General features: G+C 55.5%; 1 protein-coding gene across 3 annotated transcripts in view; it reads right to left on the bottom strand.

The window, feature by feature from the left end:
* Positions 1-14,948, bottom strand: part of AHNAK (AHNAK nucleoprotein) — a 43,151-nt gene that overhangs the window by 19,240 nt on the left and 8,963 nt on the right. For all 3 annotated transcript variants that reach the window (XM_045023184.1, XM_045023183.1, XM_045023185.1), the window contains exons 2-4: positions 2,698-2,779; positions 1,837-1,987; positions 277-464 (exon numbers count right to left, since the gene is read on the bottom strand). In XM_045023184.1, coding sequence (XP_044879119.1) covers positions 277-464; positions 1,837-1,987 — 339 coding nt within the window. In that variant the 5' untranslated portion in view covers positions 2,698-2,779. The remainder of the gene's footprint in view (positions 1-276; positions 465-1,836; positions 1,988-2,697; positions 2,780-14,948) is intronic.

Here is a 14,948-nt window from a genome sequence, read left to right as displayed (position 1 = left end):
CTGGCCTGGAGGATTTCCTGACATAAGGGATGGCAGCCAGAGTTCTGAAGTGGAATAAATCTGCTCCGGTCTCCACATGGAGCAGTTTGCAGGAATGCTTGGGCTGCTTTCCCTCCCCCATAGGGTGACCAGATGTCCCAATTTTATAGGGACAGTCCCGATTTTGGGGTCTTTTTCTTATATAGGCTCCTATTACCCCCCACCCCGTCCCGATTTTTCATACTTGCTGTCTGGTCACCCTACTCCCCCGGGAGCTTGCATCACTCCCTCACTCACCAGAACAACTTCTGGGCTCCTGGGTGAGAACACATCGTGTGACCATGACTGTCCCGGCAATGGAGACTTGTCCCCCTTTCGCTGCAGCCGCAGCCCCACCGTGTGGTGGCCCATGCTGTTCAGCAGCTGCGTGACCTCTCCGGACTGCAGGTTGTCGAAATAGATGGTGGCGCTCACAATCTGATCCCCTACAGGCACAGAGAGAAGGGAGTGAAGCCAAGCTGATGGCACTGGCAATCCAGGGGCCAAGCAATAAACAAATCTCGCTCAGTTACACACAGGGCTGATTAAAATAATCAAAAGCCTCTTCGTTAGCATTGCAGCCTAAGAAGGGGCAACTTTGTCAAATGCTTTCCAGCACTCAGCTCATGGCTGTGATCTGCTGGCAGGAACCTAGAGGGGTTAATCTGGAAGGTCTTGCTGCCCCCGTATTGCTGATCTCCTGTTTCATTCCCAGGGTGGCTGGAGGAAAGACACACACCCCTGTTACCACACATGGCTCCCCCTTGCCCCCCACAGCACCACATGGAGCCATCAGTGACTGAACCCCGCCTCCAGGCATAGAGAGTCAGTGAGACAGCTCTGCAGCAAGAAAGGAGAATGTTAGCACCTTGGAGCAGGCCCCAAACACGCTGTGGAGGCAGCACTGTCCAATGGGTAAAGCACTAGACAGGACCCCTGGGAGAGAACAGTGGGTCTAGTGGGTTAGAGCAAGGGGCATTGGGAGCCAGGACTCCTAGGTTCTATTCCCAGCTCTGGGAGGGCAGTAGGATCTAGTCAGTTTGAGCAGGGGCTGCGGGAAGTCAGGACTCCTGGGTTCTATCCTTGGCTCTAGGAGGACTGTGGGGTCTGGTGGGTTAGAGCAAGGAGTACTGGGAACTAGGACTCCTAGGTTCTATTCCCAGCTCTGGCACTGACCTTGGGCAGTCCCTTCCCACCCTCGGTACCTCTGTTTCCCCTTCCACCCTGTATAGGATGACCCGCTGTCCTGATTTTATAGGGACAGTCCCGATATTTGGGGCTTTTTTTTACCCTCCACCCCATCCCAACTACCCTCCTATTACCCTCCACCCCATCCCAATTTTTCACACTTGCTATCTGGTCACCCTAACCCTGTGTCTGTTTAGACTGTGAGTTCACTGGGGCAGGGCCTGTCTCCCACTGTGTATGTGTGCAGCACACAGGGGCCTCTAGATGCTACCCTAATGCACATAATATATGGGCTGTGCTGCCAGCACAGCACAGGAAGGAGAGAGAAGCTGAGTGGCAGGAAAAGCCCCACCCCAGGGAAGAGGCAAACAGACAGGGCAAGATGGACAGAGGCCTCTCCATCAGCAAAGAATCAGGACAAGGAGCCCCAAGCATGGGGGCCAGGGGCCTTAAAGCCACAGAAGCAGCATCAGAGAGAATTATGATAAAAGGGTTGCAAAGGAACAAGGGAAGCGGAGCCAGAATTTCCCATAATCCTCATTCTCTCCCCAAAGTGATAAACCAGCACAACCCCACCACCAGCCTCTCACAACAACACGTGTTGTTTCCGGGCTGGTGCGCTGCACTCACCTTCCTTCACAGTTCTGGCAGCAGGGGAAGTCTGCACCACCTGCTTCACGAAGACCCCATCTTCCGTCTGGTCAATGGTGATTCCGTGAGAGCCGCTTCCTTTCCAGTTGGGGAGCAGGATCTCCCGTGTTTCCTCCTCTTCCTTCTCCATCTAAATGAAACAAAACTAGAACTGAGTTAAAAAAAGAACAAGTTAAGTTTATGGAGGATAGGCCCATCAATGGCTATTAGCCAGGATCAGGGGTACCCATGCTCTGGGTATCCCTAACTCTCTGACTGCCAAATACTAGGACTGGACAACAGGGGATGGATCACTTGATAATTGCCCTGTTCTGTTCATTCCCTTTGAAGCATCTGGCATTGGCCACTATTAGAAGACAGGAAATGGGACTAGATGGACCATTGGTCTGACCCAGTATGGCCGTTCTTACGTTCTTAAAACAACATGGACAGAAAAGTTTACAGGCCAAAGCTATAATCTTTGGGCCCAGTTCTGTCTTCAGTTACTGGAGTGCAGCCCCACTGAACTCCAGGAGTCAAAGCAAGGGGGCTAGACCAGAGCAGTCTCAGGCCTTTGTGTTTATCTCTATAGTTTAGCTTTGGAAGTTGACAGTCTGGATGGACATGGGCTGGGCAGTCTCAATGCCCCTAAACCACAAAGCATAAATTGCAGAGGTGAGTCATCCCTATGCAGAGAGCTTGGACAATGGGGATGTAAGTGCTTGCACAGGCTTAGTGCTGGCCTTCTGCACTGGCTGGATTTCACCCCACATGGATATTGTGGGAGGTGTAGCAGAGAGAGCAAGAATCAAGCATGTTTTATTGTTTCAGGGATGAATGGACCAATCCTGTTTGACTGACCTTGTTGGGACTTTGGTCCTGGCTGGAACCGCCCCAGGAATTCCTCTCTTCACTTGCTGACCTTCGGTATCAACTTCCCAGCCTAGCAGAAAATTCAAAGAGTTCTTAATAAACCACCTGTTTGTATGTTTTTTACATTTAGCTTTTTCTGGTCCATTCTGGAATGAGCCAGTAAGACAGTTGTAGGATCTAACAAAAAAAGACACTGGTATCTGAACTACTCGTGCTGTTACAGAAAACAATCCAACATAGAAGACACTGAGGTTTAATTGCTTCAATGGGGAACGATTTGAAAAGCTGTACATAAGAGCTAAATAGCATTGTTTAAAATTGGTAATGTTCATAAAGTGAAAATAAACTTTGAGAGGGAAATCCTGGCCCCACTGAAATCAGTGGGAGTTTTGCCTTTGACTTTAATGGATTTCACCCTAAAAGAACACTGAGGTGTTTAAAAAAAAAAAAAAAAAGAAAGGAGAGATGCAAAGCCAGGAGATATGCATCACGGTGAAACTTTAAACAAACCCCAACACGTGGACAGGCAGAAAATACAAAGTTAAGGTTTTCTGGAGGCTTTAACTCAGCCCACAGAACCTCACCCCAAATTCCTGAGACCAGCCCCTGCCTGCATGCCATGCATTTGTGCACCACGCTGCAGCCAGAGCTTCCCAGCACAGAGTGCAGTATGTGAAGAATGGCACATGTCAGAGAACGTGAGAGCCCGGGTGGGGAGCAGGGATTGTGGTGCATGGCCAGCACCAAGGAGCTCAGTAAAAGAAAAGGTTTCTTTGAATGAATTGTTCCTAATCAGGGCAATGGGAATAGCTGGACACCCCCACCACCATGGTCTACAAAACCACTCTTTGGTCAGAGCTTTGCTGAGCAGGAAGGGGTTAAATAGGGGCAAGGAAAGAGACCTGATGTACCAAGTGCGGGGGGGGGGGGGGGGAGGAGTGTTGGCTTGGGCCCGGCTGCCCATGGGATTGTCACCACCAGGAGGCGCTGTGCCTTTGCTAATTCTGCCTGGCTGGTGTTTGTCGGCAACACCCACGCGAGCTGCCCCACCTTTCCTCTTCTCCAGCTAGCAAGGCAAAGAAACTTTCCCGTTTCCAGCAAGCACAGGTCCCAGGCTGGAAGCACTACAGGGGACCCAAGCCTGAGGGACTGAGCGCTCAATGCTGCGTCAGCTCTTGCACAATCAAAGGCGTCTGAATTCAGGAGCCAAAATTGCAACCAGAAGCACAACACAATGAAGGGAATGTGCCCCGGAGTGGGGTGCAACCTACAGACCACAGCCCCTTCTCGCTTTAAAATCTATGAGCGGTTGCTGCAGAGCTCAGAAATCAATGGAAGCAACCATGAAGCCGGAGATCTGGTGCTCAGGGCTGCCTGGGGAGCATGCAAGGCTAAAGTGGGGACTTCCCACCAGGAGAGCTGCCAAGATGCAAATCTAAAGGAGATTGTGGAATTGAGTAAGCCAAAGGCAGCCCAGACGTTTCGCTTAGAATCCAAAGAGAGGCAATAATGTTAATAACAATGCGAAGGGAGATCGGCTACCACAGAATCTGCTCTCAGATCCGTGATGTTGGGCGCTGCTATGTCCTGCCCCCAACCACCTGTTCCAGCGTTCAGCCCCCTGGGACACTGCACTCCTCCCTCCCCTTGAACTCCGCTGGAGAGGCCAAGGCTCAGCATCTCTCCAGCTCAGAGCCCTAGATACCACGGGCCGGATGCACCAGTCCCCTGTTGCCATCTGCAGGGCTGGTAGAACTTTGCATTGGTGGAAACCACTGCCCAAGCTGCAAAGAAGTGGGTCCAAAGTGTTTCCTTGTAAGTCCACAGCTCCTAAATGGCCACCAATGGGAGTCAGTCTGTGTCACCAAGGCACAGAGCTGTCTGGGGATTAACCTGCATCTGTGCTTAAAACAAAACCCACCATCCTGAAGACCACAGATCTGAACATGGAGTGTTCAAAAACATCACTAGGGAAAGGAATAGCAGCAGCTGTGCAACACGTTGTCAGATGTAACCCTGATTGCCCCTCTCCTTTATCTGCCACACCACCCTTGCCAGCCAGGGGCACTGGCCAGCTGGGTCTGGGAGCATCACAGGTAATATTCAGAGCCACTGGACAGCTTTCTAAAGGCAACTGCTTAAAAGCTCCCAGCTCCCCAGACCAGTCCCTAGGTCTCCAGTCCAGATGTACTGCCAATGCACTCCTCAAGCCAGGAGAAGGGCAGCCCAGGGCAGGGGGAACAGTGGCACCACTCGCCATTCCAGCATTTACACATTTTAAAACAATAATTTAAAGAAAAGTTAATGGCAGGTTAGACCCACACTGGATCCACCTCCCTGGCTTAAAACTCAAACCAAGTGAGTCCTCCACCATCTCAAACACCTGGGGAGGTGGGTTGTCTTTGCAAATCCATAGCCTTGTGGCAGGAAAATAGTAAATAAAAAAAATTTTAGTGGGTCACACACAATTTATGTGTCAGGCTCCCTTTGTAACAAGAATGGCACTCACCCACACACACCTGTGCACTGGCAAGGTGTGTGCACACCACCCGTGCCTCCATCGCTATACGTCATCCCGTTCGGTCACCCTTCCGCTGTGCAGCACCTTACGCTGGGGCAGCTGCATGGCTGTTCACAGGCTATGCTGCGCTGCACCGTATGGTGCTCAGAACTGGTACAAGCTTCCTACTGGAGTAGTGACCACGCAGCAAAGCACCCGCCCGGGAGCCCTGCTGAAATGCAAACCAGTCTGCTCTGGGAGGAGCCATGGAGCCAGTGTCTGTTCTCAGGATCATGCTGTAAATCGGAGTCACCTGCACCATTCCCCCTTCCCTCCAGAGCCCAAAGGTGACAGAAAAAAACTATGGCTGGTCAGGCCTGGCACATTGGCTGGTCCCTGGGCCATGTGTGAGATGGTGCTCTAGCCCAGTGCTTCTCAAAGCCAGGCCGCTGCTTGTTCAGGGAAAGCCCCTGGCGGGCCAGGCCGGTTTGTTTACCTGCCGCGTCCGCAGGTTCGGCTGATCGCGGCTCCCACTGGCCGTGGTTCGCCGCTCGAGGCCAATGGGGGCTGCGGGAAGCGGCGCAGGCCGAGGGATGTGCTGGCCACCCTTCCCGCAGCCCCCATTGGCCTGGAGCAGCGAACCATGGCCAGTGGGAGCCACAATCGGCTAAACCTGCGGACATGGCAGGTAAACAAACCAGCCCAGCCCGCCCCGCCAGGGGCTTTTCCTGAACAAGCAGTGGACCGGCTTTGAGAAGCATTGGGCTAGAGCCCCAGAAAGGCTCTCACTAAGCAGCCTGGTGGCTCTGCTGTCCTGCAGGTTCATGCAGGGTGCCCGGATCCGAGAGGCGATGTCTGCGCTGCACAGGGTCACACAGGCTGGAACCACTCAACTTGTTTGGTTTCTGAGTAATTTGGAAAACTGCAATGAAGTGGAGAACAAACTGGTTTGTTCCTCTCAGGTGGCTCAGGAGAGAGGCCTGTGGGGTGGGTGCGGAAGCCTCCGAAGTGACTCAGCATGCACCAGGGCTGCTATGAATGGAGGGAGAGGCCAGAAGTCTCAGCCAGCTCTCTTGGGCCTTTCGGTCCCACATGCCATCCTGCACAGGGCCCAAAGTCCAGCCCATCTGAGATCAAAGCAGGGAAAGAATTGCACAGCCGGCTTGTTCTGCCCACTTGGAGGAAAGGCCCCAAAGCACTGTGTGCCTAACCCTCCTCTCTTCCCCACCACACGCTACCTCCCAGCCCCACCCCACAGCTGCTGTCTTCCCCTCCCTGTAGGCCGTACCCCTGCACTCCACTCTGCGGGGTGATCTCCCAGCATTACGCTAAGCCTGGTGCTGCAGCACTGGGAGTCCTTAGGGGGCAGGGCACCTCCACATCATGGCATCTCATCCTGCCCATGGCAGCTATAGACAAAATGGCAGGGGAAAGGTTGGGGTTCCTGTGCCCCCAGCAGGGCCCACAGGAGATTTCCCCAGGGAGCCTGGCGTGAAGAAGGCCTTAGGCCATGGTAATACTTGTAGCACCAACACCTGAGAGTTCACAGCCCTATTCACCATGAAACAAGCGGTGGAGGAGTATCCAACTCCCACTACATGTCAGCTCCACCACAGACCTGGCAAAGGCCAAGCTGCAAGAGGGGAAGGTTTCCAGTGAGCGCAAGAGCGCTTGCCCCTCCAGCCTGGCAAGGGAAAACCCCGCAGGCATCCTGCACAGCAATGCCAGCCATGTAGTCACCAAGCTGCTGGTGCTATTCTCAGGTTCACCACGTGTTTCAGCTCTCGATATTTTTAGATGCATCTGCCCTGCACACAGGCCTTTCGCCGGGCACACTCATACTCCACGAGGAGAGCATTATTCCTCCCCTAGGTGAACGGTATGCACAGCAGCTGTGAAACAAAACCTCCCTCCCGAGTCTTGCTGGGGCTTTGCAAAGGTACAGTCTCTGTCTCTCCAGCTGCAGCTCCCCTACCCACGCGGACACACCTGGGCATGCTGCAGCCCCTCTGCCTCACAGAAAAGGTGACAAAGGCTCAACGCCTAACCCAGCCCTGCCTCCCTTGGCAGACATTTCAGCTCCTCCTTCCACAAGTCCCAACCCCTGGAGAACCTCGCAAGCGACTGTCTTTATTTCCACACAGGGCTGTGAATGTTCAGATTCCAAAGAAACCCCCAGTGTCCCATCCACCGGGGACAGGCAGCAGCCAGGCAGCTGGGGTGCTGAGCCCATTGCCTATCATGTTGACCCACCCCGTTTCCTTGTGTTCCCCTCTTGTCTGTCTGCATCCACCACTCGGCCCCCGTCTTATACTTAGGGCGTGAGCTCTCGGGGGCAGGGACCGTTCTTTTGGTCTGTGTTTGTCCAGCAGCTAGCACAGTGGGGCCCTGGCCCCTGACTAGGGCTCCAAGGTGCCTCCACAATACACATCCTACACAAGAAACCTCCAGCAACGGGAGGCTAAAGGCAGGAAAATGCTTCAGCGACTACGTGTCTGTTTTAGCCTCCAACTTCAAGCAGAGAGAAAACTGGCTGCGAAGGGATTGTGATCCCTTGTCCCCAGGGAAAGGGTCTCAGCCCCAGCAGCCAGGCACAGGGACAGCAGGACAGCTGGAGTTCTTGGTGGCTCCCAGTTAGGGCCAGGAAGGTCCCTGAGGATTCCTTCAGTACGGCAAAGGACGGGCCTGAAGCACAGGGCTCCTCGCCTCTAGATTCTAAAGTGGCCAGAACAGAACTTGAAAGGCAGGAGCAGGGGACTTATCCTGGTGTCTCCTGGTATCGATTCCAAGAGGGAGAAGCAGAGGCAGGGAGAAAAGCTAGGAAGCTCTGGGCCTAGGGAGACTAACCTGTCATCCCTGCTGTGGCATCACAGCCCAGACCATGGAAGAAGCTGGGACCTTCCTGCAGGACTTGATGGCCCAGGCAGCCCCAAGTTGGGATGGGTGGCACCCCCGACCCAGGACATTATTCCTCCCCGCATTGCAGAGCTGGGTCTGAGATGGCTCGGAGTGTGCAGACTGCATGGTCCCACTCTGGGCTCACCCAGTGGCACGCACACGAGACTTAGCCCAGCCCGGCCTCATCACTTCTCTGTTCTTGCACTCAGGTGTCTGCTCAAGGGCCAGTTCCACTCCAGGTCACGGCCGCCTTCACTCCTCCCCCATCTCCAGGCGTTTGGAAAGAGGGAGCAGCTTGTGGCTGAGCTGCTGTGCAGCACGGCTGTGCGTGCCCAGACAGCTGCCCCACCCTCCCCCAGAGGCAGCTGCATTTCCCAGCTGGGTGACATGATCCCTCTGCATTGGTTTGCTACATGTGCAAAGAGCTGGTGTCACAGCTGGCTGATGGCAAACCAGAGAGGCTGCTGCCAGGCCCACGTAATCCCTGCTTCGGGGATTTCCTCCAGACTTCAGTGATCCTTAATGTCCTCTCCTCAGCACCTCCATGGGCTGAAACCCTGCCTGCTGCATAGCCAAGTCATTACATCAATTCACTCCAAACATACTGAAATAATCATCCCCAGGCCTCAAGAAAGAGGAGAGCTGCACACTGCTCCCAGACCAGGGGATAATCTATGATCCCAGGCCACCGGTCAGCACCTCCAGCCTCCAATCTGCAATTGGGAAGGGTCCCGGGCAGCCACCTCCAGAGCTCCAGCTGCCATCACTATCCAAACCATCTCCAGGAGAGGGAGGACTGAGACCGGAGGCAGACCAGAGGCAGTTAGGTGTCTAGCACACACAGAGCGTGGGGAAGGCACATGGCAGCAAGAGCACTAATCCCCTTAGGCCCACTGGACACTGTCAGTTACTGTTGTGTGCACAGAGACGATGGGCTGACGCAATCCCAAACTTCTACTCAGGACACAAAGGGAAGATCTGCTGAGCGAAGCTGGGGCTGCAGTGGCAGCTAATCTCGGAAAATCCATGGCCAGCACACAATCAGCCAGGTGACCTTTGCCAGCCTCGGTGGAGACCAAGCAGAGATTTCACAGGGTGAGTGAGGCAGACTCCAAGTTCAGCACCAAGCCACAAATGCATCCCCTCTGCTCCAGCACAGCACCCGGGAACCTCCAGCCCCGACATGACTGCATCTCCTCTGCTCCAGCACAGCACCCGAGAACCTCCTGTGCCAAGCCATGGCAGCATCCCTTCTGTCGTGGCACACACACATATGGCAGCATCCCCTCCGTCATGGTGCACACACATTGTTAAACCATGTTCTATACAGTTTGAGATCTTTAGAACAAGGCTCTGTGGTTTTCACTCTTCCTGTGCTCATGCCTTGAATGCCAAAGCCTCCATGCTACCCCCCTGTGGCAGGAGGACATGTGTTGGGCTATCCACATAAGTGCCAGGCAGCTAACAACCAAACACTGGGCACTGCACGCACCCAGCATCCAACCACCCACCCCGGTAGCTCCCACTCTGCAGCCTCTCAGCTGGAGAAAAATAAAGGCTTAAAAACTCACTTGGGGAGATTCCTGCTCCCCCACGTCCTCTCATGCAGCCCCTTCAGGCTGAGTCTCTGCCAGCGCTGCCAGGGCTCAGGGGGAATTGCTGGTCCCTCAGCCAACTGAACCTACAGGCTCTGCAGGGCAAGGGGTGCGACACGACATGGCCGCCCTAAGCAAGGAAACTCGTGCTGTGGTGGCGGCAGGTGGCCAGCGACCCTCCCAGGCTCCTGTGAGCAAGGCCGGCTGCAGTAACACAGCCTGTGCTAGAACGCTGCCCCACGGCACCGCCAGCCCAGACACCCAGGGTCCTGTTCTGGACACCCTTCCCCCACAGTCTGTTTGATCTGTGGGGACTGGCGTTAGCCCAGCTCAGGATGCCACTCCCTCTGGCACAGCCGCTCTGCTTCATACCAGCTTAATTGTACATGGCAGCAAACACAGATAAATGGCTCCTGCAGCCGCTGCAGCCAGTTCTCAGGAGATTCTCCATCCATCTCCTCCCCAGAGTGTTCCTCCAGCTACATCATGGGTGGTCACATCCCATCACACCCATGCACTGGGGTGCACATGTGGACACACACTCACACATGCATGCACGCACTCATCCCCAGACAGGTGCATGCACATGCACAGACAGATGTACGTGTGCACACCCACACAGACCGAGGGACGCGTGCATACACACCCAGAAATAGCTGTACACGTGTGCACACACAGACAGATGTACGTGCATGCACACCCCCAGAGACAGAAGTATGCACCCACCCACAGATGCACAGACACATATACAGTGAGGTGTACACGCATGCACACACACAGATGTACACATGTGCGCACACACCCACATGTGCACAATCAGACCGATGCACAAACAGAGATGGGCACAAGAAAGAAAATAAAGAACGAGTCCAGGAATGAGGAGACAGACAGGACAAGAAGGGCAAAGGTGGGTGCTGGAGGGCGCTGAAGACGCTGTTCTGGTGTCAAGGAAGGAGCCAGGGATGACATGCCCCATATGCAGGGCCGCCCAGAGGATTCAGGGGGCCTGGGGCAAAGTGGGGGAGCGGACGTATAAAAAAGGCGCCACCCGCTGCGGCGCTTGTACTCACCGGGCGGCGCTCCAAGTCTGCAGCGGCGGGTCCTTCACTCGCTCCACATCTTCAGCAGCACTGAAGGACCCGCCGCTGAAGTGCCGCCGAAGGAGCAAGTGAAGGGCCCGCCACCGAAGTGCCACCGAAAGACCTGGACCACCACCAAGTGAGTAGCCAGGGAAGGGATTCTCAGCCAGGGCTCGCAGGGCCCCTATGGGGCCCAGGGCAAACTGCCCCACTTGCCCCCCCGCGGGCGGCCCTGCCCATATGGCAGCAAGCAGAGGTGGGAGCACCCACCATTGCCCACCAGTGACACATTTCTAGCTCTGTTGCCCACCGAGGTTGGCAGGCTATTGTGGGGTCCGCTCCTGCCCAACCGCTCCATGGTGCATGCGAAAGTCCTTCTGTGCTCTTTGCCCAGCACCCTGCAGATTTCACACATCCGTCTTCGGGTGTGACTGCGAGGGGCGCTGGGCCGAGAACAATGTGCCGCTTTGCTCTCGGCTTGGGACTGGCCTCTGTGAACAAGTGGGCGCCTGTGTTCCCCAGGGACACGCTGCTCTTTCCAATTAGTGCCGAGAGTGAAAGTGGGGTGGGTTGTGCGGGAGGCAGAGCAGCAGTCCTCACCAGAGCCCTTGGAACAGCGCCACGTCCCTGGTGACTTGAATAACACCAGAAAGTCACATGACTGCCTTCGAAATCCAGTTACTGACCCAGCCCAGCACGTTGGCTCCAACCACATCAGCATCTGGATCACGAGGCAACCTCTGATTTTCTCTCCATCACCATAGTGGCCCATCCATCCAGCCTCCTTACGTGCCCATCGAGCTCTTTATCCCCATTGCCCCCCTCCATCTATCCATCCATCCAGGCATCCCCACACATCGCGCTCTGTGGGTTTTAGTCTGCTGCCCATCACCCTTGTATCTGAGTACCTGCCACGTAAAATCAATAGTGGGCTTCATGGAGTCAGTGGAGAAGGGTGTGGAGCCTGGGCCTTGGAAGAAGTGGGCTCAAATCTCTGCGCCACAACAGACTTGCTGTGGGACCGTGGCCAAGTGGCTCTCTCTGGGCCTTGGTTCCCACCTGCCCAATGGGGATAACAGCAAGGGTGTGAGAGGATAAATAGAGTGTAGCCCAGATGCTACAGGGACAGGGGACAGGTAAGTCTCTAAGGGCACTTCTCTCTTTGGGGGTGGGGGGGAATATTCTGCCTAGTGTTGGTGGATTTTTCTGCATCTAAAGAGAATGGGGAAGTGAGGGCACAATGGAGGGGTCACAACAGGAGACCAGGCACTGGCTGTCAAAAGAGAAGGGATCCCCCTGGCAGCAGGAAAGACTCAGCGGGAGAGTCCACCCTGTGCACAAACATCGAGTGCATCATGCCAGCAGGCCTGTGCCAATGCACCCAGCTTCTTGTTGCACAGAGGGGCCCAGAGCACAGGTTGCTGGGGCAGGCTAATAGTTCTGGTGCCTGCAAGCAGGGCAGTCACTCTAAACAGCTGGCAGGGTGGGAATCAGGGGAGGATGCACTATCCGGAATTCCTACTTTCTGCTGGCCATAGAGAGTGACTACTGGCCAAGGCCTTTCTGGGCCTCAGCTTACCCCTTGCCTCTTGGTTACTTTCCTCCTGACCTAGGAACCAGGAGCCAGAGACAGCTGGGAATGGAGAGGGTGCTGAGCCAGCCCAAGGGTTAACACATGACTGGTTCCCCAAGCATACAAATGAGAAAGAGTTTCCACGCAAGCCCCGATACACCTCCCACCCCACCCCAAACCCCCCACGCACACCCCCACATACACACATCCCAAACCCCTACACACACACACAACCCCCCCCACACACACACACAAAAAAAACCCCACACACCCCCACATACACACACCCCAAACCCCTACACACACACCCCAACCCTCCCACACACACCCCAAAAAACCCATGCACACCCCCACATACACACACCCCAACCCTCCCACACACACCCCAAACCCCCCCACGCACCCTCCCCCAAATCCCTGCACACACCCTGAATCGTTAGTAACACACACTATAAATCCTTACACACACCACCACCACTAGGCTCCACAAATGCACACACCTCCAAACCCACTCCCCCCTCAACACCACTACCAACTCCCCACCCACAAACACCCACAACTCGCCACTCCTCACACACACACACAACTGCGATAGTCATTTATATAAGAACTTAGACAGACTGACACACTCCCATGCTGTGATGATAGGTGCCTAGGTAAGAACCTGGCTAGACCCATATACACACACACACTTTGTTGCTCTCACTTGTTGCAGCTTGTCTCACGTTTTGATGGCAAGCTCTCCAGGGCAGGGAACGGGCCTTTATTTCATTTGTCTGTGTAACACCCTGTGAGTTTATGGGCGCTGCAGAAACCATAGTAATTGCTCCTGGGGCTGGCGCTTCCCACAGCACCTAGCTATTTACCTAACCATGTTACAACACTGGGGCAAGCCCATGCAGTGAGAGCAGTACAATAAGAATATGAAGCAGCAAGGGAGCTGCAGCCTCTGCCTGTCACGCCAGAGTTCCCAGAACCAGAGAGGGAGCAGGAGGTGATGAGAGAGGACGCCTGGCTCCTCCTATGCCCCCTCGTGTGCTCCACCATGTTTCATCTATCTCTCACACTGGTAAGTCTGCTTGGAAGGGCCCCTGAATTACCTCTCACTGAGCCCTGTCCCCCATTTCCATGAGCTGTGAAAGCCAGGCAGCTTCCAGTCTGTCCCAGGACATATTGTGCAGCCTTTGTGCCCACTGGGCAGCTCCCTGGTATTTCTTACCCGCCATAGAGCAGCCTGGGCACCCAGACCGCTGCCCTCAGAACAAAGAGTCCATCGTCCAGGGGCGCTGGAACAATTTGTATAGTGGGGGTGCTGAGAGCCACTAAACCCTGTGTATGATGGAAACCACTTCAAGCCAGGGGGAGCCCACCTAGTTCCAGCACCTATGCCATTGTCTAGCACAGGGGTGAGCAAACTACTACCCACGGGCCACATCTGGCCCACCAGCCAAATTAATCCAGCCCTCGAGTTCCCGCTGGGCAGCAAGGTCTGGGGCTTGCCCCGCTCCTGTGCTCCAGCTGGGGAGCGGGGTCGGGGGACACTCTGCACACATGTGCCGCAGCTCCTGGAAGCAGTGGCATGTCCCCCTCCAGCTCCTACATTTAGGGGCAGCCAGGGGATTCTGCATGTTACCCTGTCTGCAGGTGCTGCCCCCGCAGCTCCCACTGGCCAGGAACCGCGGCCAATGGGAGCTGCAGGGGCAGCGCCTGCGGACAGGGCAGCACGCAGAGCCACCTGGTCATGCCTCCACATAGGAGCTGGAGAGGGGACATGGCCACTGCTTCCAGGAGCTGCATGAAGTAAGTGCTGCCCAAAGCCTGCATCCCTGACCCCCCCCATGCCCCAACCCCCTGCCACAGCCCTGATCCCCCTCCCACCCTCGAAACCCCTCAGTCCCAGCCCAGAGCACCCTCCTACACTCCAAGCCCCTCATCCCCAGCTCCATCCCAGAGTCCGCACCCCCAGACAGAGCCCTCACCTTCCCCACACCCTGCCCCAGCCCAGAGCCCCCACCCGTACCCTGATCTCCTAATTTCTGGCCCCACCCCAGAGTCTGAACCCCCAGCCAGAGCTCTCACCCGCCTCCCCCGTACCACTGCCCCAGCCCTGATCCCCCTCCCACCTTCCAAACCCCTCGATCCCAGCCTGAAGCACCCTCCTACACCCCAAATCCCTCACCCCCAGCCCCACCCCAAAGCCCGCACCTCCAGCCAGAGTCCTCACACACACTTCCGCACCCCAACCCCAATTTTGTGAGCATTCATGGCCTGTGATACAATTTCCATACCCAGATGTGGCCCTCGGGCCAAAAATTTTGCCCACCCCAGACTAGCACATCTCCCCCTAACACGCAATCCCGACCACCACGGCCTCACCTGGAGAGGTGGGGAAGATCCCTGTGAATGAACCAAAAAGGCCAGTTGTGTCATCCAGACAGTTCCAACAAGCATCTAGACCAGGGGTGCGGGCTCCAGGAGTGAGGAGTTCAGGGTGTGGGAGGGGGCTCTGGGCTGGGGTGGGGGAGTAGGGTGCAGAGGGGGTGTGAGAGCTCCAGCTGGTGGGGTGGGCTCTGGGGTGGGGCTGGGAATGAGGA

Source organism: Mauremys mutica, chromosome 7, assembly GCF_020497125.1.
Source record: "Mauremys mutica isolate MM-2020 ecotype Southern chromosome 7, ASM2049712v1, whole genome shotgun sequence".
Taxonomy (NCBI): domain Eukaryota; kingdom Metazoa; phylum Chordata; order Testudines; family Geoemydidae; genus Mauremys; species Mauremys mutica.
The sequence above is the reverse complement of the archived record's forward strand: the minus strand, read 5'-3'. Positions and strand labels throughout refer to the sequence as shown.